We start from the raw sequence: 27,992 nt of genomic DNA, 5'->3' as shown, positions 1-27,992 counted from the left end.
AAATATTTAGGAGTTTTGTCACAGATCAAAAGAAGTTGTTACTGAAAATGAGAGTCAAAATGCAGACCTCGTTCTGACGAAGCCCTGCTGTTAGTTCATACATAAAAAGAATTTTTGAATTTTCGATACTTTGAATAGTAATTTTTTTTTATACCGTCGTCGTCATTCCTATTTCTTCGTCTTCTACTTAATTCTTAGTCTGTTCATCCTTAGTCTCCTGGTGGGACATGAGGATTCCCTGGTTTTACAGCTCATCTCCAGGCAGCAGAGATCAGTTCCCCTAGAGAAGATGGCCGCTTTGGAGGGGGGACTCCATAGCATTATAGCTCATCTTCAAGGGACAGAGATCAGTTCCCCTGGAGAAGATGGCTGCTTTGGAGGGGGGACTCCATAGCATTATAGCTCATCTTCAAGGGACAGAGATCAGTTCCTCTGGAGAAGATGGCTGCTTTGGAGGGGGGACTCCATAGCATTATAGCTCATCTTCAAGGGACAGAGATCAGTTCCTCTGGAGAAGATGGCTGCTTTGGAGGGGGGACTCCATAGCATTATAGCTCATCTCCAGGGACAGAGATCAGTTCCTCTGGAGAAGATGGCTGCTTTGGAGGGGGGACTCCATAGCATCATAGCTCATCTCCAGGGGACAGAGATCAGTTCCTCTGGAGAAGATGGCTGCTTTGGAGGGGGGACTCCATAGCATCATAGCTCATCTCCAGGGGACAGAGATCAGTTCCTCTGGAGAAGATGGCTGCTTTGGAGGGGGGACTCCATAGCATTATAGCTCATCTCCAGGGACAGAGATCAGTTCCTCTGGAGAAGATGGCTGCTTTGGAGGGGGGACTCCATAGCATTATAGCTCATCTCCAGGGACAGAGATCAGTTCCCCTGGAGAAGATGGCTGCTTTGGAGGGGGGACTCCATAGCTTCATAGCTCATCTCCAGGGGACAGAGATCAGTTCCCCTGGAGAAGATGGCTGCTTTGGAGGGGGGACTCCCTAGCATTATAGCTCCTCTCCAGGGGACAGAGATCAGTTTCCCTGGAGAAGATGGTTGCTTTGGAGGGGGGACTCCCTAGCATTATAGCTTATCTCCAGACTAAAGAAATCAGTTCCTCTAGAGAAAATGGCTTAAAGTACTACAATGATATAGGCTTGATATCAGGAAAAAAAAATTCACAGTCAGAGTAGTTCAGCAGTGGAATAGGCTGCCTAAGGAGGTGGTGAGCTCCCCTTCACTGGCAGTCTTCAAGCAAAGGTTGGATACACATTTTTCTTGGATGCTTTAGGATGCTTAGGGCTGATCCTGCGTTGAGCAGGGGGTTGGACCAGTTGGCCTCTATGGCTCCTTCCAACTCTATGATTCTATGATTCTATCAGTTCTGCAGTAATTGGTTTAAACTACAACGATATAGGCTAGATATCAGGAAAAAAATTTTTCACAGTCAGAGTAGTTCAGCAGTGGAATAGGCTGCCTAAGGAGGTGGTGAGCTCCCCCTCACTGGCAGTCTTCAAGCAAAGGCTGGATACACACTTTTCTTGGATGCTTTAGGAGGCTTAGGGCTGATCCTGCGTTGAGCAGGGGGTTGGACTAGATGGCCTGTGTAGCCCCTTCCAACTGTATGATTCTATCATTCTATGATTTAATAGTTTATCATCTCAAGGGGACAGATTTGGGGGTTTTTATATAGACGTTTGTAACCCACCACGAGCCGTCTGGAAGTGGTGGATAAGAAATCCAATCAATCAATCAATCAATCCTGTTCCCTCTCAACCTCCTCTTCTCCAGGCTGAACATTCCCAAGACCCTCAGCCTTTCCTCACAGGGCTTGGTCTCCAGGGCCTGGCTCAGCTAAACCAATACATGCTGCATAGGCCATTCTTTAGAATCAGGCCTTAAATTTAAATGATTTCTTGATTCAACTTGGCTTTTGAAATTAGAAACTGAAAACCAAGTCTCTCTCTCTCTCTCTCTCTCTCTCTCTCTCTCTCTCTCTCTCTCTCTCTCTCTCTCTCACCTCTCCCTCGGTACTGCATTGGACAAAAAAAAATAAAAATAAAAAACCCTTTAACTGCTTGCAGATGCACTCCTCAGCGTTGTCACAGTAAATTAGTACGACGGCATAAAAAACCAATCCGCGCCCTGGGATTATATGATAAATAGAATCTATTAAAGCACTTGGTAAGGCCTCCTGTGAGATATTCCCTCCCTGACCCAGAATTTAATTGGAATTATTTAATCATAATGAGACAGTAATAAAACAGCATCACCTGAATAATCTGCTTTATTACCTGCTCCGTAATTAGCTTCTGTTGCTTATAATAATTCTTTTTTTAGATATACAAAGAGTATGATGCAAACGAGGTCTTACCAATATATATATATATATATATATATATATATATATATATATATATATATATATATATATATATATATATATATATATATATATATATATATATATATATATATATATATATATATATATATATATATATATATATATATATATATATATAATATTAGTGGCAGGTCCATAGTTATCCCGTATAGAGAGTGCTATTATGAGAGTCCGATCTATTGTATAGTACTCTGATCATCAAAAGAAATGTTTTGCATCACAAAAGTAATAATCCATTGCCTGATGATTGCCAGTTCCAATGCTTTCTCCTCCTGTGAAGCCATTGGTTGGATCACTGCATCCAGCTTGGTGTAGTGGTTAGAGTGCAGACTTCTAATCTGGTGAACTGGGTTTGATTCTAGGCTCCCCCCCCATGCAGCCAGCTGGGTGACCTTGGGTGACCTTGGGCTGGTCACTGCCCTGATAAAGCTGTTCTGACCGAGCAGGAATATCAGGGCTCTCTCAGCCTTACCTCCCTCACAGGGTGTCTGTTGTGGGGAGAGGAAAGGGAAGGGGATTGGAAGCCACTTTGAGACTCCTTCGGGGAGAAAAAAGCAGCATATAAGAACCAACTCTTCTTCTTCTTCAATAATATCAGGGCTCTCTCAGCCTCACCTCCCTCACAGGGTGTCTGTTGTGGGGAGAGGAAAGGGAAGGCGACTGTAAGCCACTTTGAGACTCCTTTGGGGAGAGAAAAGCTGCACATAAGAACCAACTCTTCTTCTTCTTCAATAATATCAGGGCTCTCTCAACCTCACCTCCCTCACAGGGTGTCTGTTGTGGGGAGAGGAAAGGGAAGGTGAATGTAAGCCACTCTGAGACTCCTTCAGGTAGAGAAAAGCTGCACATAAGAACCAACTCTTCTTGTTCTTCTTCCCCATGGATGGATTTTCACCCATAGATAGCAACTTTCTCAATTTCTTCCTCTAGCTATAGCCCCAATGTTTGTGGGGATTCCTGTTCCACTCCAACCATCAATTTAGGGGCTAACAAAAAGAGAAAGAGAGAAAGTCATGCTCTGCTGGAAGGAATTCTTCCATTCACAGAAACAGCCGAGAACCAAGACATTAAGTATGAAGTTCCTTAAGCCATGTATTCAGAGAGGGAGTGATCAGACTGTATATCTCATTGGGTTTGGAATGCTTTGACCAACAGAGAGTCAACCTGACCAAAAGAGAGTCAATAACCATGAGCTTCTGCTGGCATGGAAGGGCTCATGGTAAACATAGGACATCTGGAGAGCCACAATTTGCCCACCCCTGCACTAAAAACACATGTGCTTTAACACTTCAAGTCTTCATACATTTCATTTGTTTTCTTATTATCTGCAGCCTATCTACTCTATGGCAGAGTTGACCAAACTATGGCTTTCTAGAAGTTCATGCCCTACAATCCTCATGATCCTCTGCCAGCATGTCCAATTGGCAGGGGCTCATGTGAACTGAAGTCCATGGACAACAAGAGAGCCACAGTTGAGCCAACCCTGGATTGGTCACCATGGGAACTGTAGTCCATGGACATCTGGAGAGCCACAGTTGGGCCAACCCTGGTCTAATCAGAATGGCAGCAGCTTTTTAGACTCTCAGGCAGATTACTTGCATTATCTACTGCCTTACTGCAGACACTGGGGATTGAACCTGGGACCTGCTGCATGCCAAGCAGATGTTCAACCACTGAGCCAGAGCTGCCCACATGAATGCCTTCCAGCGTTCTGCACTGCCTTAAAATCCTCAGCATAATGCAATTCAAGAATGGCCAACAGAAGCACCCCAGAAAGGTTCCCTACAGAGGAGATGATACGGACATTTCATTTTTTAAAAATCCATTGACGTTGAATCTGATGTACCTCTTTTTTAGCTGTGGCAGGAAACGATCCTTTTGTTCCTTTATACCATTTATGCCCGCTTGACAAATACCGGCGTGTGTGGTGGGGGAAGCGTTAATTTTAATGCTGAAATTTCAGCCCGAATAGAGAAAACCGGTGGGTGCAAGAAGAAAGATAAGCAAAAGCTCAAAAGAGAGGTGAAATCAGAATGGGGGTATTATGTGGCGGAACATCAGTTTGGAATGTGGAAGCTCTCGGGTGCAGCTCCTTCGCCTCTCATTAAAAGGACCAGGTGATGGGAAAGACCTCTGCCTGAGACTCTGGAAAGCTACTGCCAGTCAGACAATACAGGCCTTGTGAGATCATGGTAGCTACATGTGTTCCTACTGAAACAAAGCCAGACAATGTGAGTAATCCAGTTTCATTCCTAGTGCTCACCAGAGATGGAGGCTTTTGATTTCTTTTTCCCCCAAGTGAATCTTCTCAAACCTTTCCAAATTTCAGGAATAACTTATGAGTGGGTGTGAGGAGCTGCAATCAGAAGAGACAGGGCCCTCCAAAGATCTGGGGGGGGGGGAGGGTTGCAAATAAAATATCCCATGGGACACTATGCTGTTGTTTGTTTTTTTGTCAGACAGACTAAAAAGAAGAGTTGTTTTTAAACCCTGTTTATCGCTACCCGAAGGAATCTCAAAGCAGCTTACAATGACACGTGTCCTGTGACATGTGCATTAAGCTGTGGGAAACTAGCAGAGTGAGTGTTTGGTAACATAGCAAAAATCGATCGATTTTGCCAATTTTTTATGAGGTAAGAACTCAAGGCAGGCAACATTGGTAAATTATAAAAATAATATCAGTCTTATAATAATAAAAGCATAAATAAAGACCCGCCTTGAGCCTCCGGGGGGAGGCGGGATATAAATTAAATAAATAAATAAATAAATAAATAAATAAATAAATAAATAAATAATTAATAATAATAATAATAATAATAATAATAATAATAATAATAATAATAAATCTAACACAAGAGCCTCTTGTGGCGCAGAGTGGTAAGGCAGCAGACATGCAGTCTGAAGCCCTGCCCATGAGGCTGGGAGTTCAATCCCAGCAGCCAGCTCAAGGCTGACTCAGCCTTCCATCCTTCCGAGGTCAGTAAAATGAGTACCCAGCTTGCTTGCTGGGGGGTAAACGGTAATGACTGGGGAAAGCACTGGCAAACTATCCCGTATTGAGTCTGCCATGAAAACGCTAGAGGGCGTCACCCCAAGGGTCAGACATGACCTGGTGTTTGCACAGGGGATACTTTTACCTTTACCTATATCTAACACAGGTAACAAACAGGCGTGTAGAGAAGAATCAGGGTGGGAGAAGAGAGTTCAGTATAATGACCGTTCCTGTAGAGAGAGTCAGAGAGCAGCAACATGAGCCAGCGTGATGGGAGGTTCCAATAGATCCAGGGTTGGAAAGCACTCAGAGAGGCTGTGTACAGCTACGGTTCATATAGGTTTTTGGGGAGGGGGCTATGTGATGTGGACTTAGGTGAGCACATGATGGAATTTTCCATGGGTCAGGACATTGGGCAATGTCCTGGCCAGGTCTGCAGATGGGCATTGATGGCCTTAGACAAAGGTGTTAATGAGTCTAAGAGAAAGGAGTCATCATTCTCAATAGGTCTAGGTGCTGAGTTTGGGGAAGAGATTTCCTATGGCAAAGGGGTCAAACATGAGTCGTATGACAGACAAAGAGGTTTGCCTAGGAACCCCTGGGCAAACAGGTTTTAGCCAAGCCACTGGATCAGCAATACGATGGGTGGGCTTAGGAGGAGAGCAATATTTGAGTCAGGGGAGACCTGTTTCAGGCAGAGGCTGCCATTCTGAACCTGTGGCAGAGAGCAAGCTCTCTGATGGAGTCTGTCATGGCTTTGGCTTAAGCTTAGACTATTGAAGGGTGCCACTGGTTGTAGAAGACAGTATGCCAATCTGGGACAATCGCCTTCCCTTCCTCTCCCCATAGACGGCTTTGCTTGAAGTCCACAGAACGCTTTGCTTGAGACCACAGGGGAAAAAAAAGAATAATAAATGAAATCTTGACCAGCCTCTGATTCCTCTTTAGGATGGAATAGACATGATAATTATGTTCAATTGCACAAATAGCAAGCTAATGGCAAGCTTCAGGCTAGTCCGAGCAGAATTAGATTAAGAGCGAGGGGTCGTGGCTCATTGACAGAGCATCTGATTGGCATACAGAGGGTTGCAGGTTCAATCCCTGGTATTCCCAAATTAAAAGATCTGGCAGTAGTGATGCCAAAGACTTATTCCTGTGACCCTAGAGAGCTGCTGACGGTCTGAATAGACCAGCCTTTTTCAATCTTTTGATCTTGGAGGTACCTTTGAAATATTTTCCAGGCTTCGAAGGACAAGGAAGTGATGTCAGCTGGCACGCCTCCCTGCCACACACCCCAGAAGTGAGAGCAGCCTTGCCTGGCAAAATGTAAATGGGCAGGGGCTCTCCCCTTCTCAACCCCCAGCCCCAACCTAGACCCATCGTTGGTCATTTTGGGATAGGTTGGATCAACCTGCCAAACCATCTTCAAGTATTTAAAAGGGTGCCATATAGAGGATGGAGCAGAATTGTTCCCTCTTGCCCCAGAGGGACAGACCGGAACTAATGGGATGAAATTAATTCAAAAGAAATTCCACCGAAACATCTGGAAGAAGTTCCTGACAGTTAGAGCAGTTTCTCAGTGGAACAGGCTTCCTCGGGAGGTGGTGGGTTCTCCTTGGAGATTTCTAAACAGAGACTGGAGAGCCATCTGACGGAGAGGCTGATTCTGTGAAGGCAAAGGGGTGGCAGGTTACAGTGGATGAGCGATTGGGATGTGAGTGTCCTGCATTGAGCAGGGGGTTGGACTAGATGACTCATGAGGCCCCTTCCAACTCTATGATTCTATGATTCTATGAAATAAGGGTTGAATTTTTTTAAAAACCCTTTTTCTTTCCTCTACATTCAGAGCTGGGAACAGCAGATACAACATCAGAGGGTTCTCCTCAGCCGCCATTTTGGAAAACCGCAGTACCGTTGAGGGGAACTTCACGGTACCATACCATGGCTGGGAAGCCCTGGAGCAGGAAATCCTGACTCTGAAGGACCACAAAACCCCAGAGAATAAGGCAGCTTCATATACTCAAGAGAGCAATGTACCCAGCAGAGCAGCCGTACGGTTTGCACTTACTTCAAGGAGTTCTGTTTCATTCTTAAAGAGGGGCTCATGAAACGGCTGGAGGCTTGATGGATGAACGCCAGCCCTCAGCATGTTTGCAATCAGTTAAGTGAATGCATATGGAAGGAGTCCTATATTTGTCCCTTAAATACTGCACTACGCTGGAGAGCTCTGGATTAAAATTCTCAGAGATATGTACATATTCCCTTCCAGTATTTTGCCCCTCATAAAGGCATGGTTTAGGGCTGCCAGCTCCAACCTGGGGGTGGAGCCTAAGAAGGGCAGGTTTCGGGGAGGAGGGGCAGTTCAGGGGAGTGCATGGCCACAGAGCCTGCATTCCACAGTGGACAATTTCTCCAGGTGAACTGATCTCTATCACCTTGAGAGCTCCAACTACCACCTGGAATTCATACAATAGACTAGGGTCCATTCTGCACACAATGGATAATGCACTTTCAATGCACTTTTGAGACAGATTATCCTGTTCTGCACAGGAAAATCCAGCAGTTTGAAAGTGCATTATTCAATGTGTGCAGAATAGGCTCTGTGCTAGAGAGCCCTGATGGATCAATAGTCCACCTAGTCAACAGGACCTCAGCAATGTACTTGAACAGCCAGTTTATCATGTTTGATTTAATTGTAGAGCATTAAGACAAATGTCAGGACAATGTATTGGCCGGGCCTGGTAGAAATGCTGCAAGTCTTGCCTTCTGCTCTCGCTGGTCAAAAAGATCAACCACCTTTCCCCTTTCCCCTTTTCTCTGGTAATCCAAACTGAGAATCCAAGGGCACCAGAAAGAATGTATAGTGATCCTGGACTGGAGGCCACAGGCTATGGCTTCCGGTTCAGGACTGGGTTTCTGGATGCAACGGATTGCAGAAGTTCGCTCCTCGAACAGAGTTTACGAAGAAAGGAGATCTTACCTAACTAAGCAGGACTGGCCTGTCTCGTGGACTCATTTTGATTTGACCGGTAGGGAAGCACAGCATCTTTGGTCTGAAGAAATAGAACTGAAGCTTCCTCCAAAGTCGAAATCAGCAGACGAGTTATTTTAAGAGCACCGAAACAACATTTGACCATGCATAATGTGGGTTAGTAAAATGTCATCACAGAGGCATGGCAAATTAAAATGCAGACGGACAGGTTGATTTAAACTGCCTCCGGAGTTGCCACTTTAGATTTCAGGCAGGGGGAATGAGATGGAGGGGGGGGGGATGTAGAGCGAAGGTTCAAAGAGTTGTTCTTTGAGCAAAAGGGAGGGGTGTCCTTTGGCCTTCGTAGCAAACTCCTTCCCTCGGCTATAGATGCGGCTTTCAAACTTTCTAGCCTTTCTTTGACAACCAGGACTGACTTCTAGAACTCCGGAGATGAGATGAGGCTACCAATACCAGTCTGTCACAAAACAGAGGAGGGAAATGAATGAGTAAGGGGAAATAATGAATGAATGAATGAATGAATGAATGAATGAATGAATGAATGAATGAATGAATGAATGAATGAATGAATGAATGAATGAATGAATGAATGAATGAAGACTAGATTCAGGTGGGTGGCGACATTGGTCTGAAGCAGGAGAACAAAGTTCGAGTTCAGTGACACCTTTAACACCAACAGAGTTTTATTCAAGGTCTAAGCTTTCATGTGCAGTTCAGAAGAAATGTGTATTTTTAGAGTTGCCAACCTTCAGGTAGAACATGGGGATAGAATTATAGAATCATAGAGTTGGAAGGGGCCATACAGGCCATCTAGTCCAACCCTCTGCTCAACGCAGGATCAGCCCAAAGCATCCTAAAGCAAGAAAAGTGTGTATCCAACCTTCGCTTGAAGACTGCCAGTGAGGGGGAGCTCACCACCTCCTTAGGCAGCCTATTCCACTGCTGAACTACTCTGACTGTGAATTTTTTCCCCCTGATATCTAGCCTATATTGTTGTATTTGTAGTTTAAACCCATACTGCGCGTCCTTTCCTCTGCAGCCAACGGGAACAGCATCCTGCCCTCCTCCAAGGGACAACCTTTCAAATACTTAAAGAGGGCTGTCATGTCCCCTCTCAACCTCCTTTTCTCCAGGCTGAACATTCCCAAGTCCCTCAACCTATCTTCATAGGGCTTGGTCCCTTGGCCCCAGATTATCCTGTATTGAGTCTGCCATGAAAACGCTAGAGGGCGTCACCCCAAGGGTCAGACATGACCCGGTGCTTGCACAGGAGATACCTTTACTTTTACCTATATATTTTAAAAATTTGTTAAACACTTATCAGGTGAGAATACCATATACATGTCAACTTGCCCCCTGTCCTAAAATGGCCAATGATACTCATGGAGAAGATTGGAAGGGGGGGGGGGCTGGGGACACGCATCCACAGCTCTGCTCCCCAGCCATATTCTGCATGATCGCACCACTTCTGGGGTTTCTCGAAGCCGGAATAATGCTTCAGGGGTTTCTCAGTGGTAAAGAAGCTGAGAAAGGCTATGTTAGAGAAACAGAACTTCTTTGTGAAAGCTCGGAGTAAGCCGAGACAGTCGCATTAAATACGTTCAGCCGACAATGGGCAAGGAAAAAGGGGGTGGGAAATATAAGACACTTCTGGTTTCCTATCAGAGTGATCATTCTACCCAGGCAGAGTTACCAACATGAGGGAGGAGAGAGAGAAATGATTCAACAAATGAAAAATAAATTAGCTTTTTAACCAAGTTAAATAAAAGCTAATAAAAATGAAGCCGCAAAGCCCGTGACAGATTTACGCTGTGAGCGGGTCCATTCCAAGATGGAACGGCTTTAGCGTGATGTTAAAACAGATCAAATTAAAAGTTAACTAATGTGCGCTCGGCGACAAACAACAAAAAAACGTTTTGTATTTTTAAAAGGATGAAACATGATTAAATTGTGCTTCAAGTGCCCCCAGCTGACCACAGCACACCATGCGGAAATGGGCATGTCAGGATCCAAGCAGTTGTGACCCAGCAGATTCACACAACAGACAGTAATTTAGGATAGATTCAAGTGGGTAGCCCTGTTGGTCCGAAGTAGCACAATAAAACCAGAGTCCAGTAGCACCTTTAAGACCAACAAAGATTTATTCAGGGTGTGCGCATTCGAGTGCAAGCACCCTTCCCCAGACTATGGTAAAAAGATCATAGTCTGACGAAGAGTGCTTGCACTCGAAAGCTCACGCCTTGAATAAATCTTTGTTGGTCTTAAAGGTGCTACTGGACTCTGGTTTTATTAATTTAGGGCTTCAAGCTGAAGCTTTGTCTTTATCTGGGGAATCAGGACATGGATCAGCCCTTCCCAATATCTCACAGACAGGATTCTTGACAGAGACGTTACGGAAGGGGGTCACATAGCTTATATAACTTGAAGGAGGAGAGGGGGGCACAGGGGCTGCTTTTGGTGGGAACACCAATTCACACAGAAAGGGCAATGCAGTCTCCTCTGATCTACAAAGTGCCAAAACAGCCCAACCGGCCATCTGGTATTTAGTCTGAGAGCCCAGCAAGGCCAGCCTTGAGAGAGGCAATAAGGGAGGGAATGCGGGAGGATGCTTTGAAATGCAAGAGGGGGACGGAAGGGGCACTGTCAAGTGGGTCCAGAAAGGTGCCACAGCCTCACGGAAGATCCAGGAGCACAAAGGAAAAAGCCAAACAGCAAAAGGGACGAAACTATAGGTCAGGAACAGGGGTTCATGACAGGGGAATATGTTCTACATGTTTGTCATTGCACACATGACATGGGGTAAATAGAGGAAAAAACACACGTTTTTTAAAAAATCTGTAAAAAACCCTTATGTTGGCCTGCACACTCCCAGTTTCTCATTCCACTAGTTGAACTGCTGTTAGCCTAAAGGTGATATGAAGACCTGCGACCTGGAACGACCTGTTCCCCTGCAGAAACCTGCAGATTGCCAGCTTTTTACAATCTGTCTCTGGAGGATTTATTTGGCTTTCATTTCTGTGGTGTTATGCTACAGCAGGCTTCCGTGAAACTCCGAGGCCTCTTGATGGCCCTGGAAGGGTTTCCTGAATGGGTGGGAGTTAATTAATATTAATATATATATATATTTTTTTAATTGTTAAACACGGATTGGGTGAGGCGACCATATATGGGCATCTCAATCCATTCCCCTCTCCCAAAATGGCCAGTGATGGGCCTGGGTAGGAAGGGGAGGGTCCCTGGATGAATGTGTATAATCACTCAAAATCCAACTTCTAGATTTGCTGGAAGAATGACTCACCTCGAGGTGACAGAGATCATTGCCCCTGAAGAAAATGGTTGTTTTGGAAGGTATGCTCGATGACATTAAGGTAAAGGTATGCAAGCACCGAGTCATGTCTGACCCTTGGGGTGATGCCCTCTAGCGTTTTCATGGCAGACTCAATACGGGGTGGTTTGCCAGTGCCTTCCCCAGTCATTACCGTTTACCCCCCAGCAAGCTGGGTCCTCATTTTACCAACCTCGGAAGGATGGAAGGCTGAGTCAACCTTGAGCCGGCTGCTGGGATCGAACTCCCAGCCTCATGGTCTATACCCTGTTAAATTCTCTCCCCCAAAAAATCTTCAGGAATTTGCCAATGCAGAGTCGGCAACTTTAGTGGTCACCATCTGGTTACAACTCTCAAACTTGTGTGATCCAATGGAGGAAAAGGGAGGAGTAATGAATGTCCTTCCCCCTCTAGAACAGGGGTAGTCAACCTGTGGTCCTGCAGATGTCCATGGACTACAATTCCCATGAGCCCCTGCCAGCAAATGCTGGCAGGGGCTCATGGGAATTGTAGTCCATGGACATCTGCAGGACCACAGGTTGACTACCCCTGCTCTAGAAGATCTGCTCAATGGATTTCCAAAACTTCCCTTCCCTCCCCCAAATTCCAAGATGTTGTGGAGAGTCAGAGAGGGTACATAGAGGCACAGAGGTTGAGAAATGAACTGAAGTGGATCAGGATAAGAAGCTGACAGGTATCTATCTATAAGGCTTTCTTGTGTGGGTTAGGACATGCTGGAAGGGAATGTGGATGTCTGCATTGAAAAAGATCTTATAAAAATGTTTGGTCTTGAAATGTCTGAAGACTAATTCCACTCTGGGCCCATCTCCGCCCCCCCTGCGGAGAAGGAGGCTTTGCCAAACCTTGGGTTGAAGTGAAAAGGAAAGCTAAAATCTGTGACTCCTGCGAACCGGCTGATTGGTGGATTCGGAGTCCCCAAAGTCAAGCTGCTCCTCTCCTCTCCTCTCCTCCCCTCTCGGAAACCAAGATAAAACAAACATTTTCTATTTTGCTGCAGGCTACTTATCAGCAAGCAGAGAAACGCTCTGCACGCTTATTATATACGATCTACATAAGATACGTGGGGCTGGATCCTTTGCAATTTACTACAGTCTCAACATCCTGGAGTGATGGATTCAAGGACTGCTAGTGAGGAGGGGCGGGGGGGGGAGGGAAATCAGGCGGTGAATCTGAAATTGATTTCCATTTGCATTCCAGGTGTAATTGACATTCACTAACCAGGCCCAGGTGGGGAGAAAGATACATAACATCAGATATTCAGAAATCACTTGAATTACTTGGCAGATGAAATTCACATCCTGATGAGCGGAAAGAGCCAGTGGGGTGCAGTGGTTAAGAGTCTCGCACTCTTATCTGGAGAACCAGGTTCGATTCCCAACTCCTCCTCCATAGGAAGCCTGCAGGGTGACCTTGAGCCAGTCCTAGGATTCTCACAGCCCCATCTCTACTGTGAGGAAAGGAAGGGAAGGAGATCTTGGCAAATGTGTTCTGAAATGAGAGTGATGGTCCATAGATTCAGCTGGGCAGCCATTTGGGTCCGAAGAAATAGAACTAAATTTGAGTCCAGGAGAACCTTTAAGATGCAATTTAATTCTGGGTATAAGCTGCATACACACAAATGCTTACATTCTGGAATAGACTTTGTTGGTTTTAGAGGTGCCGACTCAAACTTTGTTCTATTCCTTTAGACCAACATGGCAACACAGCTGAATCTACTGCCCATCCATTTCATTAGATGCCCTTGAGTTATTGTATTTTGAGACCGGGAGAAAGATGTCTCGTGTCAGTTCTCTCCGCCCCATCCATAATTTTATAAAACTCATGTCCACAGATCCTTCCCTAAATAGACAGCCAGCTTTGTGTAGTGCAGGGGTAGTCAACCTGTGGCCCTCCAGACGTTCATGGACTACAATTCCCATGAGCCCCTGCCAGCAAATGCTGGCAGGGGCTCATGGGAATTGTAGTCCACGAACCTCTGGAGGGCCACAGGTGACTACCCCCGGTGGAGTGGTTTGGAGTGTGGATTTATAATCTGGCGAGCTGAGTTTGATTCCGCACTCCCCTATATGCATCCAGGTGGGTAATCTTGGGCTCACCACAGCACTGGTAAAGCTGTTCTGACCGAGCTGTAATATCAGGGCTCTCTCAGCCTCACCTCCCTCACAGGGTGTCTGTTGGGGGGAGAGGAAAGGGAAGGCGATTGTAAGCTGTTTTCAGCCTGCTTCAGATAGAGAAAAATGGCATATAAGAGCCAACTCTTCTTCTCTTTTTCTAAATGATGTTGGGGATTGAACCTGGGAACTTCTGCATCCAAGCAGATGCTTGGCCATTCCCCACTATGTAAGCAAAAGAGTGCATTGAACAGCAGCAGGGTAGAACGGGGAGGGCTCATATATCATCAGAACGAGATAAAGCAACAATCCACAGAAAAGAACATTTTAGAAAAGAACATTTTTTTTGCTTGCTCTTGGATTCCGTTTCGAGTAAAATGTGCGCCTGGCCATTGGAACGTCCCCCCAATCCAACAATTGTATAATTGTGTTAATAAACATACCAATCCACTCTTTCGACAGATACACAAAGGCTCCGCCAAATTAAACTTTCATGAAAACTAATGGGCTCCGAACATCTGTTATCACAGCGCACGGAAAACAGCCTTCCTTTAGTTCCTCGCCGGGTGCCATAGACGGCCGTTCGGCAACCCTTTGTGGAAACATGATAGGATTTAGGCCGCCCCCACTTGGAAAACTGCCCTCTCCAAAAATGGTAATGGCGTCAATTCACCCTGTGTTCAACTTGCAGCTTTTTAAGAAGAATAAGAAGCATTTCACACTAAGAATGTGACACTATGGAGGGAAGTGTAATCAATCGGTTGAGTGGCATAAACAATTAAAATGCCCTGGGTCAATTGTGATCTCTGGTACAATGAACAGGCCTTTCCACTCGAGTCAACCTGCCGAATTTGTAAAAAAAAGACTTTTCAACGCTTTTTGGGTGACGCTTAACTTGTCAGCCCATCCGGAAAGACAACCGACTGGGCAGTACATGCCGGTCACGGTAACAAAGACACGGTTGGGTCCAGGTTGGAGACTGGATCAGGTTCAAGGTTTTCATATTAACCTTTACATCAGGGGTAGTCAACCTGTGGTCCTCCAGATGTTCATGGACTACCATTCCCATGAGCCCATGCCAGCAAACGCGTTTGCTGGCAGGGGCTCATGGGAATGGTAGTCCATGAACATCTGGAGGACCACAGGTTGACTACACCTGCTTTACAGCCCTAAGTGGTCTGAAGCCAGTGTACCTGAGGGACTGCCTCTTATACACACACACCCCAAATTGTTAAGGTCACCCAACCAAAACCTGTGCTGGATCCCCTGCTCAAAGGAAGTGAGATTGGCCTCAACCAGGGCTAGGACTTTCTCAGCCTTGGCCACAACTTGATGGAACACTCCTAAAAGAATGTTCAGGGCTCTTTGGGATCTTAGCCAGTTCCGCAGGGCCTGCAAGATAGAGCTATTCTGCCAGGCCTATGGTTGAGGCCCAAATAGACCATCAGGAAGGGTTGGCCTCTGTTGTTATTAATCTGATGTTTTAAACAATGTTGTTACCTGGCCGGAACTCTCCAAAAAGGGTAGGATACAAAGGCTGGGATACAAAAATAAAGTTTCATTCATTCATTCATTCATCCATTCATCCATCCATCCATTCATTCATTCAAAAGCCCAGTGGTTGGGGAGCACTAGGCTAGAGGGCTTGGCATTTAAAGAGCCCCCAAACAGCTGATCTCAAGGATCAGTTGTTTGGCAGCTCTTTGTTCCCCTTACCAGGAGGCATTCAAGGACACCAACAAACAGCTGATTGTCAGGAAAAGCTGTTTGGCAGGGTCCTTGTTAACGCCAAACCAACTTAGCTGAATTAAGCCTAAATAAATTCAGGCTTCTATGATTTGGTTGATTTAAACTGAAGTTATTCATCTGGGATGAGTCTGAAAAGTACCTGAATCAGCAGTGTTTGGGGTACTTTTCATCTTATCTGAGCCGTATCACCCATCCTTATTAATGGTAGGGCATTTGGGAAGATATTAAATCAGTGGGTCGCCATGGGTCAGAAGAGACTTGGGTCAGAAGAGACACCACACAGAAATTATCACTTGAACTGGGAGTTCAAATTCATTTTTCAAAGATGATAAGAAGGTTAAAAACACAAGTAAAGTGGCATACGTTGAGGGCAAGTATTTCTATACCTATTTCTATAAGAATTTCTATAAGAACGCATACCTACTCCACCCTTTGACATGGAGAGATTCCCATGTGCCATGTCCTACCTTTGAACATGTTGGTCACCTTTACTGGCAAAATGTCAGGGACTACAATTACCAGACTATAGCCACACATCCAGGAAAACCCACAATGGTTGGTATTTCTATACCTCTTAGCTGAGCTACATTTTGAGTCTAAAATTTACCAAAAAGTAAACCAAAAAAAAATTATGGTTCTACATCATTCATTTACAACTCGCCCCATCTGCCTTCCAGTGTGCCTCGAAACAAAGATTTCCTGGGAAACTATGATTGCGGTCCCACTACGCATGACCAAAAAGAAAGCTTTATGATACATCAATTGAGTCTTGGAAAGCCCGCGTACAGAATGGCAGCCTGAATTGAATTCCGCCAAACGTCCCGCTGACTTCTGAACCTCGGCGTTAGTTCCCTCCGCCCCTTTCTCCGCATTTCCATGGGAGTGAAATGAAAGCCGGTTTCAAAGGGATAGCCCAAAGCTTCGGAGGAATTGAGCGCTGGGGTAATTGCGCCAAAGTAAAAGAACTGGCCACATTACAACGCGACGATCGCCACCCTCGCTACTTAACTCTCTGAGTAACTGTTGCAATTTCCCATGGTTTAGATTAGGTCCGACCTCAGCGCTGCAATCACGGGAGAAAAGAACACGGTGACTTTCAAATGGAGTTGACACCATCCATTTCTCTCCACGAGACGTTCCTGCAAGACCCCCGTATCCTCATGCATGGAATTGTTTTAACCGAGACGACACGAGAGAATGGTTCTATTATTCCGTCCAGAAGGTATTTAAAGGCTGCCTAAGCTTAGCCTGTCGCATTTCAATGCCATCCTCAAAATACCTTTCATTTAAAATATCGTCACCGGTCCTGCCAACATTCAAAGTGGCTGACAAGCCAGTCGTAATGCAGAACAAAAAACTAAAAAATGGTGCTTAAAACCATGTCTCATAATGGTTTGTTGCGGGGGCGAGAGAGTTGAATGCTTTGTTATTAATGGAAAGGTACAAATGGATCTCAGCGATTACTTAATCATGAGAGATAATACATTATAAACAGAGCTATAACAGAGATGCAGATGGGTAGGATTGCTTGGAAAACAGATTTTTATTTATTATGTATTGGAATAACAAATACCCAGACAGTGTTCCATCATATTCATTGTTTTCTTTATTGTAATTAATTAGTTTGGCTGATTGCTTAATGGCCATGTTGCCTTTCCTGGAATATACTGAAGTTCCCAATATGGTTTATTCCAGGTGCAGAGAATAGTCTTCATTAGGTTCATGTATCTTTATAAGTACGTTAATGGATTATATATTAGTGTTTTCCCCAGATTTTGACAGCAGCTCTTTTGAAAAGGATCATGTGTGATACTCAGAGAGGCTGTGGGAGAAAAACATTTTTTTTAAAGTGATGTCATTGCTGTCAAGTCTGGGCACAACATGGAAGTGACAAAAGGTATCTCTAGGAATCACTGGGAAAGTTATGGTTACTATCAATTCCTAGAACTACTCTTTGTCACTTGTGGGACATATCAAGTCAGCAAGTCCCACAAGGCCTAGATATTAGGTCAGGTAGACGGGTGTGAGAATTGAGGAGTTGCTCTGGATTCAACCCTTCTAGAGTTGTTAATTGAAATTCTCTAAATTCTTATTTATCCAATTTCTCCCTAAAATCCAATAATCATTTTCTTTCCCTCCTTTTAGCAATTTGGAGTCAGTCTCTGCTCAGTTTTATTTTGATCAAAGAGAAAGTGATATCGAGGAAGGCCGATTCTGCACAATTTCAGATCAGTATTCTGTGGAAACTCAGAGGTATACAGCAACTTCCAAAGTCCTATTCACTGGCAAGAGTACCACCCTGTAAGACGCAACATAAAATAATTGCAAGGGCCTTAGCAACAAAAGGATGAGTTGATTTATTTGCAAGGGAAAAATGAAAGAGAAATGGAAAATCAATCCTTCATTCGATCAAAACTGATCTTAATGTTATCTGAGATTTCAGGCAGGGACGAGAATTGGTGGTGTTTCTTTTGGCAGATGTTTTTTCCATCTGTTGCCTTGATGGTTGACAACTGTATTTTCTCTTCTGTAATTATTAGGAAGTGGTTTGTTTCCTGTGTTTCCGATGACTTCCATTAAGTGTCTGTCCATAATTTTAACCGCATTTTAAATCCCACTCTTATTTTAATACCCGGTATGTGATACTTGTTTCTAGATGCTCATGGAGTTTTTTATTATTGCTATGGAAAGCGGCTTCAACATTCAACCTAAACTACAACCTGCTACAATCCTTATTTTGAAAAGAAGAAGAAGAAGAAGAAGAAGAAGAAGAAGAAGAAGAAGAAGAAGAAGAAGAAGAAGAAGAAGAAGAAGAAGAAAATTCAATTTTGGAGTGGAAATCTCCCTCCCCATCACAATGTTACCATCAACTTTCCAGCTTGTGGATCATAAAATTCACAAAAAGGGAGCCGGTCTAGGCTGCAGTTCTGAGACAAGGAAAATCTGAACGAATTAAAAGATTCAGGCGCAAACACCCTACCCAAAATGTTAAACACAATGTACAGACATTGGGAGGGGAGACTCCAAAGCAGGGGTAGTCAAACTGCGGCCCTCCAGATGTCCATGAACTACAATTCCCAGGAGCCCCTGCCAGCGAATGCTGTCAGGGGCTCCTGGGAATTGTAGTCCATGGACATCTGGAGGGCCGCAGTTTGACTACCCCTGCTCCAAAGAATGTAGGGGACCTGTGGTGGAGGAATGGGAATGCAAAGAATCAACGCTGGGGGCACACACACACCTGGGACCAAGCTTCATCCATTACATCTCTGCTCACCTTTGTGCTTTCCTCTACGCTGACTGCCAAGCTGGAACCTACCACTTCTCTCCTCTCTCAGTGCTCTGAGTCAGGAAATCCCTGGAGATTTGTGGAGGGGTGGAGCCTGAGGGCAGCAGGGTTTGAGGAGGGGAGGGGCTTAGATGCGGCATAAACCATAGAATCTATTATCCAAAGCATCCGTGCTCGCTTCGGGAGCACATATAATAAAATTGGAACAATACAGAGAAGATTGATCTAAAGCAGCCATTTTCTCCATGGGAACTTCTACCGGGAGATCAGCTGAAATACTGGGAGATTTTCCGCGACCAGCTGGAGGCTGGCAACTCTACACCCCACTGAGGCAGAATGGTTTCAAAACCCCACATTATTTTAATTCCATTTCTGGGCAGGCATAACCCAAAGGGAAAGAAAAGCACACCCTCTTTACTTAGCCAAACGGTCCCCATCTTGATTACAATCAGGACGGCTCCGCCCTGGCCTTACAGCCTTCTGAGGAGGACTGACGTTCCGGCTTTCAGACGGCTTCTTTTCTCAAGTTGCTTTTACATAAGCTAAGGAACATGTGCCAGTGTGGTGTGCAGGGATGGGAGGAAGACTAGGAAAGGACCTGCATATTGTGACCTGTTCCAAGTGCTGCAGGGGTGGTATTTACCCAAGCTTTACTATATCAGCAGAGGCTATTGTGATTGAGGGCTGCAGGAGTCTCTGTTCTTCCCAACCCCTCAGGATCCATGAAAACAAACTCTCTCCGGTGATATTAAACCAGCAGGATGGAGTAGATAAAAAGTGGTGGACTCTAATCTGGAAAGCCAGGTTTGATTCCCCACTCCTCCTCGACATGCAGCCAGCTGGGACATGTTGGGCCAGTCACAGCTCTCTTAGAGCAGTTCTCATAGAGCAGTTCTGTCAGAGCTCTCTCAGCTCTCCATCCCCTGGTTGACTGTTGTGGGGAGAGGAAGGGAAAGGAGTTTGCAAGCTGTTTTGGGACTCCTTTGGGCAGTGAAAAGTGGGGTCTAAAAACCAGCTCAAATTCTATATTTAAGTGGCTGGAAGCATTTGTGTCACTTCAGCAACAACGGCAACAGGATTCAAGACAGACCTTAACTCGGCTTAACAAAAGTCCTGCCGTAACCTCAGGGGGGCATGGGGAGGGATTGCCGGTTCTTTTAACTGACCCCGTGTAATGTGACAGGGGAACCACGAACGAAGTCACCGCCTCTCATCCCGGAGATGACAGCTTAGTTCACTGCCTCTGTGATTGTTATTTTAATCGCATTTCAGGACGAGGAGCCCGACAATGGAAGGGAGCTGAAATAGTTGTTGGAGAAACAATCCAATCAACAGCACTTGCAGGGTGGGGGGGGAGTAAGCAGAGAAGGAAAGGAGTATGTTCCCTTGGAGCTACAGGAGTACCTTCAACCGGTTTTGTTGATTTTTAATGTATGCATTTACTCCACATCAGCCTCTTGTGGTGCAAGGTGGTAAGGCAGCCGACATGCTGTCTGAAGCTCTGGCCATGAGGCTGGGAGTTCAATCCCAGCAGCCGGCTCAAGGTTGACTCAGCCTTCCATCCTTCCGAGGTCGGTAAAATGAGTACCCAGCTTGCTGGGGGGTAAACGGTAATGACTGGAGAAGGCACTGGCAAACCACCCCATATTGAGTCTGCCAAGAAAACGCTGGAGGGCGTCACCCCAAGGGTCAGACATGACCCAGTGCTTGCACAGGGGATACATTTAGCTTTTACCTTTATTTACTCCACTTGTACCCTGCCTTTCTCCCCAACGGGGACCCTGTTCTTCTCCATTTTGTCCTCACCACAACCCTGTAAGGTAGGCGAAGCTGAGAGGATATGATTGGCCCGAAGTCACCCAGTGAGTTTTCATCGCATGAGTGGGGATTTGAACCTGGGCCTCTCAGACTCAAATCCAAAAACTCCAAATCGCTACAGCGCCCTGGCTCTAGGGGGCTGAAAATCCATTCCCATCTCCATTCCTTTTAAGAGTTGTTTCATTAGCACAGGCTTTCTCAACCAGGGTTTCATGAACCCCTGGGGTTTCTTGATAGCCCTGGAAGAATTTCCCAAACGGGTGGGAGTTAATTAATTAAAACTTATATATATTATTTAAAATTGTTACACATTTATTGGGTGAGATGACCATATATGGTCATGTTGATTGACCTGCCCCCTTCCCCAAATGGCCAATGATGAACCTGGAGGGGGGTGGGAAGGGGAGGGGCCCCGGGTGGGCGTGTTCACAGCTCTGCTTCCCAACCATATTTTGCATGATCTCACCACTTCTGGGGTTTCTCGAAGCCTGAAGAACCTTTCAGTTGGTTTTCAATGGTAGAAAAGCTGAGAAAGGCTGCAGTCAGCGGCGATGCCAAGGCAGAATGCAGGCAAACAGAGCCTCCCAGCACTATCACATTTCAGCAGAAGCCCCAATTTTGTTCCTGGCTTGACGACAATTGGTAAATCAGTGAGGTGTGACCAAGAGGGATGCTTCCTAAGCCAGCAGCGACATTTAGATCCCACCTTGACATCAGGAAACAATAAATCTTTTTGTGTTCCGTCATCAGGGTGGGGATGTGAACATGAAATGCCTTAAATCGAAGTACTTTCACAGTCTTGTTTTCATCCCTTAGTAGCTACTGTGCAGGAGGCCCTCCTGACTGCCCTACCAATCAAAGAAGCTTACCTGGTGGGAAAACGGGAGAGGGCCTTATTGGTGGCAGCCCCACAATTAGGCACAATGGCAGAGCACCTGGCACTCTCACTCTGGATCTTTAGGAGGCAGCTAGATTTATTATTATTATTATTATTATTATTATTATTATTATTATTATTATTATTATTATTATTTAGGATTGGATTTGACTATTGTAGAGAAGTTGTTGTTTTTAATTTATTTATTGGCAGACCTATAATTTGTGGTCTTGTATGCATGTAGGGGTTTTTTTTAAATAATAATAATAATTGTTGTTTTTCTTTACGTTATAAGCGGTCTTCAGTTCCACAAAGTAGAAAAGTGGCTAATTAAGGTGCTCAATAAATCCTTACCACTATTTCACTCCCTTATATATTTGGGAGACAGCCTCCTGGGAGGAGACTGTCCGGGGCCCTGTCCGTCCAGGTCCACCCTGATTGGCCCTCCCCCTCCAGCTCCCGCCCTCCTTCCTTGCCTGCTAGAAGCCTTGTGGCTGCAGCCTCCATTGTCACCCCCAAGGAGAGAGGCAGCGACAGGGCTTTGCGGCCCACAGGTACGCTCCTGCTGGGAGGGAGCCAGGGGGGGAGTTTGGAGCCTCCCAGCGGGCTGCAAAGCCCTGTCACCGCTGGTGGGGGGGCTTTCTACACCCTTTAGCCCGTTTTGCCGGCCAAAGGGAGCCACGGCCACCCTGTCACACCCTCATGCCTGCTGCCCCTTCCAAAGCGGCTGCTCTCTCAATTCCCATTTTTAAAATGGGCTTTGATACAAGTAAATGGATCAATACAAAACAGTACGGAAGGTGGTGACTTTAATGGCGGGGGGATCTCCCCTCCCGACAACGAACATAGCTCAGGGTCGCCTTTGCTAAGCAAACTACTCAGCCACAACCGAGTGTTTCGGTGCAACATAATCAAATAGAAAGGAAACACCTCCATCTACGCTGACGTCGGGAACACTCTGAACCGCGGCTTGTCTTTGTTGTTTCATCTCCTTTTCTCCCCCCAATTAAATCAGACACTTCTTCTAAAATCAAGCCCTCGGGGGAGGAAGAGACAAAAGTGATGAGAATGCAGCGTGTGAATACAAAAGTGGAGCATGTGTTCTATAACTAACTCCGTTCGGAGATCAAGGGAAGTGTCATTGTTTATAGCCATCAGAAAGGAATCAATGTAATTATATTTGTAGGATCAATTCAGGTCATTATTCTAATACGTAAAGCTGCGGCGCCGTAGGAGTTTTTTGCAACTCAACTGGGTTGTTTAGGGCTTAACCCTTTTCCTGCTTTTGGGTTTGTTTGGTTGCCTAACCACATTTCCCCATGCAACCGCACCGGTCACCTCCAGGCTAGACTTCTGCAACTCGCTCTATGCAGGCCTATCCTTAACTTTGATCCGGAAACTGCACTTGGTCCAGAATGCAGCAGCCAGGGTCCTCACAGCAACACCATGGAGGTCCCACATCCGGCCTGTCCTCCAACAACTTGCATTGGCTACCAGTCGAATTCTGGATGTGGCTTAAGGTCTTGGTAATTACCTTCAAGGCCATACACAGTCTGGGCCCAGTGTGCCTGAAAGACCGCCTCCCGGCCTATGCCCCTCAAAGAGCTCTGCACTCTGCCACCTCCGACCGGCTAGTGATCCCTGACCCCAAGGAAGTCTGCTTGACCTCAATCATGGCGAGAGCCTTCTCTGTCCTAGCCCCCACCTGGTGGAATGAGCACCCAGGGGAGATCAGGCCCTAACAAAACTAAAACAGTTCCGCACAGCCTGCAAAGGGAAGCTCCTCCATCAGGCATTTGGTGGAGGTCTACTGAAACTAAACAACACCTACTGGGTCCCAAACCTCCCTCCTTTGAACCCATGTGACAGATATGACCAACCATGGGTGATAGTCAAGCTGTGGTCCTCCAGATGTCCATGGACTGCAATTCCTATGAGCCCCTGCCAGCAAACGCTGGCAGGGGCTCATGGGAATTGTAGTCCATGGACATCTGGAGGACTACAGGTTGACTAACGCTGTGTTAGATTATTCACTATGTTAGAATGTTCTGTTCTCTGTTTATTGTAACCTTCATTCATTATAATCAGTGTCTGATATATTGTTCTGTTACGTTCTGTGTGAAATGCCGTGAGCATTAGGGGAGGGCAGTATACAAACACAATAATAAATAAATACATAAATAATGCCATTTTTATCACACTCTGGAGACACTGATGACTTGGGGTTTATATAGTTGCACACAATCTGCATGGGGATGGGTAGTGTAGCAGGCCCCGCCCACGTGATGCGAGGGGCGTTATCTGTGTAGCGTGTTGTACAGTTTGTAAATAGCAGGTCTTGTTTTTGCTGCCTTTTCTGCTGGTTGTTTTAGTAGATAACAGAATAGAATCATAGCATTGGAAGGGGCCAGTCGGGCCACTTAGACCAACCCCCTACTCAGTGCAACAATATTTACGTTAAATGTGGGTATGCAAAATAAGAGCTCACCTGTGCAGTCAAGGGCTCACTTATGTGCAGGTGGATGTGCATCAAGCCCGGTTCATGCTGAGGAAACAGCTCAAAACAGGACACCTTAGGAGCCAATCCCATTTTATTCACTGGGCTCTTACTCCCAGGAAAGCGCCCTTGGAGTCGCAGCCTCGATTCCTTCAATGTGAACAGAGGGAGGACAAAGCTTCTCCCAGGGTACTCTGTCCTGTGTGCCAAGCACACCTTTGGGACAGATAAGCAAAAAAGGGAAATGGGAAGACCCCCCTCCTCTATGATTGTTCTTCCACAATTGTTCCTAGCTAGGAGCCGAGGCGGGTATGAGAGGAGATCTACTGTGGACCAGCCAGCTCCAGCAGAGTCAAATGATGAGGAGGACTCCTCAGAAGAAGGGGCAGCCAGAAGATCTGATCCCAACCCCACAGCCAGAAACAGGGACACGGCAAGAGGAGGTGGTCCCTGAGGTGCCAGACATGGATCCACAACCAGGTCTCAGTGCAATGGCCTTGCAGCCCCTCAAGCCTTGAGTGGGCAACAGAGAGTCTTCTGCAGGCCAGGTCACCTCCCCTGTCACCAGAGCCTCAGGAATAATGTAGGACAAAGATAAAAGAGGAACTGCAGGACAGGAGACCCAGTGCTACACTGGCTGCACAGCGCTGGCTCTCCATCTCTATCAGGATTCTTTGTAGTACGTATTGAATGCAGGTATGTAAAAATTGCTACCATTCAACTTATATTGTAGCATGCATTTAAACACCAAACATACAGGCCCGACACATGTTATTAAATCAGGGGGAAAGAGCTTTATAAAAACACATCCTCCGGATTCTTTCTAGATAAACTGTATTTTGCCTTGATTTGCTTCCAGGGTGAGGTGGGGGAACAGCCTCGAAGTCAACACTTGGGCTTAGAAATTCTGAGATCCGGAGTACTAGATCCTCCCTCTTTCACAAGCAGAGTTCCCAGCTCCCAGGTTGGGCCTGGTGGTTTTCAGGCATGACAGCTAATCTCCATGCGACTGAGATTAGTTCATCTGGAGGAAACGGCTGGTTGGAAGGGGGGACTCCATGGCATTCTACCCCGCCTATGTTCTTCCACTCCAGAAACCAATCACTCCCCAAGCTTCACCCTTCTTAGGAATCTCTAGGAATTCCACAACCCAGGGTTGAAAACATCCATAGGGGCTAGTCCTCATCAGAATCTGTCTCAGTTCTGGTCCCCGTGTTGCATGCTGGCCCCAGCCTTGGTGCTGATCCTGGGACTAAAGATGCCCACCCTCAGGTGGGACCTGGAGATCCCTCAGAATCAAAGCTCATCTCCAAACTACAGATATGAGTGTCCCTGGAGAAAATCGAAGGTTTGGAGGGTGGACTCTGTGGCATTGTACCCCACTGAGGTCCATGCTCTTCCAAGTTTCCACTGCCAGATCTATACGTGCTTCCCAACATGGAGCTAGAAACCCTTTTGTCCCACTCCAAACTGGTGGCCTGGAGAACTGACAACCCTCCTTAAAACATGCACAAAAGAGCAGCCTAGAAATGGCCTATTTTCACAACTAGACACACTGAAGAGCTCAGTAAAAACAGGTAACCATCCCTGATGCAGAGCTGCAAACAGCAACACCTTCCAACTGTCCTCACAAAAGCATGAACACCCGCAGACAAACAAACAAACAAAATCACAAGGTTTCGAATCAGGCCATGCACCGAGCGTGAAGCCCGGAGTCCTGTTTTGTTCAGAACATCTCACTGGATGGGGCAGATGACAGAGAGACAGTTCAAAACCTGAAGTTGCAGGCAAAGGAAGGAGACATTGTACTGATCCAAAGCTACGAAGGTGATGAAACGTACCGCGGGATGAAATCAAACAACAGCACCACAACCCGGACCATAAATATTATCCAGTTGAGGGGAGAGGGAATCAAAACCAGTCTTACTTTTCCACAGAGGCGTCACAATGTTCAAAGACAATGCAAGGATCGCCAAAAAGAGACTTTTCCACATATCTTTGCGATGTAAACATAAGACATTCCGGAAGCTTCCACATAATTCAAGAGACTTACCTAGGGGGGAAAAAAGAGAAGAGGATTCATTAAGAGGGAGATATTAGTAAGAGCAGATTTGGTTTGTTCTGAAAAGTGACAACAGATAGGCTCATTTAAGTACTAATCCCGTGTGTGTGTGTTTTTTTTAAATGTAAGATTTCAATTATATATGGAAGATAAACGTTCTAATGCGACGTATATAATAAGCTGCAAGTACTCACGCAGAAGTACAAAGAAATGCAATTATAGAATGCTAATGCAAGGCAGCTGTGAGAAATGAGGAAATAATCACAAAAGTCGACGCCTGAAGAGTTACACAACTGATTTGTTAACAAGTCGAACAACTTTTGAAGTCCACAGCAACAGCATCTGTACTTTAGGGGTCTTTAACGTTTTTGAGGCTGCAAAAATCTCTGAGCCAGTGCAGTGAGTGCAACTGTAAAATGTCTCCACAATATGTCTGCAGGAGGAGGCGGAGCCAGCAACAAAATGGCCACTACAGGAGGAGGAATTGGCCACAAAAATGGCTGCCGCAGCTTACCTTCAGTCACACAGTGTAGATCCTTGTGCTGGGATGGTAGTTGCTGTCAAAACAACATTTAAAAAATCTGCACAGCAAATTGAATTTTTCTAGGGGACCACTGTCTAGAGGAACTGGTTGGCCCCTGTGTGAGACAGGATGCTGGACTAGATGGACCACTGGTCTGATCCAGCAGGGCTCTTCTGATGTTCTTAGGAAGGCCTCAGATTTTCTGCCTAGTTGTTGGCCCTCCAGAAGAACTGGTTGGCCACTGTGTGAGACAGGATGCTGGACTAGATGGACCACTGGTCTGATCCAGCAGGGCTCTTCTGATGTTCTTAGGAAGGCCTCAGATTTTCTGCCTAGTTGTTGGCCCTCCAGAAGAACTGGTTGGCCACTGTGTGATACAGGATGCTGGACTAGATGGACCACTGGTCTGATCCAGCAGGGCTCTTCTGAGGTTCTTAGGAAGGCCTCAGATTTTCTTCCTAGTTGTTGGCCTTCCAGAAGAACTGGTTGGCCACTGTGTGAGACAGGATGCTGGACTAGATGGACCACTGGTCCAATCCAGCGTGAGTCTCTTTTTATGTTCTAATCTAGCTTGGCCCATAGAATACACCCCCCCCCCAAAGCTTCCAAAGCACACATACTGAAAGTAGAGACTTTGTAAAATCCCTGTTCTAAACAAAGAAAAGCGAGTGGACAGCAAAACTCTGGCTGACATCCAGCCCTACTACGACTTTATCCCTGTAAGGCTCAAAGATGAGTGTTTTACAGACCCGCGATTTCCTCCACATGCAATTTATAAAGATTAAAGATTAGCATTTATAGGGGAAAAAATGTTGCTTAATACGCTAGCGATGCCATAAAAAGTAATACTTTTCATTCTAATAGCATTTTATGGTACAAGAGAGCTGGAATACCCCACAGGTCTTTTTGAGAGGGAGAAAATACACACGCACACAGATTGCATTATGGAAAATAAAGGAGGGGGAAGGTTTTTTTTTTTTAGGGAAAAGATAGTATTTCTCCTTTCGTCTGCAAATACACATATCATTCCTTACATCCCTCCAAGGTAAGCTTTGTTGCAGAAGGAGATAAGGCGAGGTTTAAAACCAAATTAGTCATTGCAGATGTGTTCCAGGCCCATTTTGACAATGCAGAATTTTAATGAGAGGAAACTGCAAAGGCATCTTCAACCGACAACAATTCCAAAAGCAAGCTGGAGTAATGACTTTATAATTTTTAATTATCACGGAAGAGCCCTCGTCTGTGAGTTCCTCCACCCCCTCCCTCCTTTATGACTATGCGTACTCTATTAAAATTTAATATCCATACTTTTTACCGTCGGCCAGTAATATTTTCATT

At 45.6% G+C, this 27,992-nt stretch overlaps 1 protein-coding gene across 5 annotated transcripts in view; it reads right to left on the bottom strand.

Annotated features, from left to right (window-relative positions):
• Nucleotides 1–27,992, bottom strand: part of CDH4 (cadherin 4) — a 911,643-nt gene that overhangs the window by 612,032 nt on the left and 271,619 nt on the right. For 2 of the 5 annotated variants that reach the window (XM_077335763.1, XM_077335764.1), the window contains exon 3: nt 25,997–26,122. The exons of the other annotated variants lie outside the window; for them this stretch is intronic. In XM_077335763.1, coding sequence (XP_077191878.1) covers nt 25,997–26,122 — 126 coding nt within the window. The remainder of the gene's footprint in view (nt 1–25,996; nt 26,123–27,992) is intronic. 5 annotated transcript variants of the gene reach the window in all.

This window comes from Paroedura picta, chromosome 4, assembly GCF_049243985.1.
Source record: "Paroedura picta isolate Pp20150507F chromosome 4, Ppicta_v3.0, whole genome shotgun sequence".
Taxonomy (NCBI): domain Eukaryota; kingdom Metazoa; phylum Chordata; class Lepidosauria; order Squamata; family Gekkonidae; genus Paroedura; species Paroedura picta.
The sequence above is the reverse complement of the archived record's forward strand: the minus strand, read 5'-3'. Positions and strand labels throughout refer to the sequence as shown.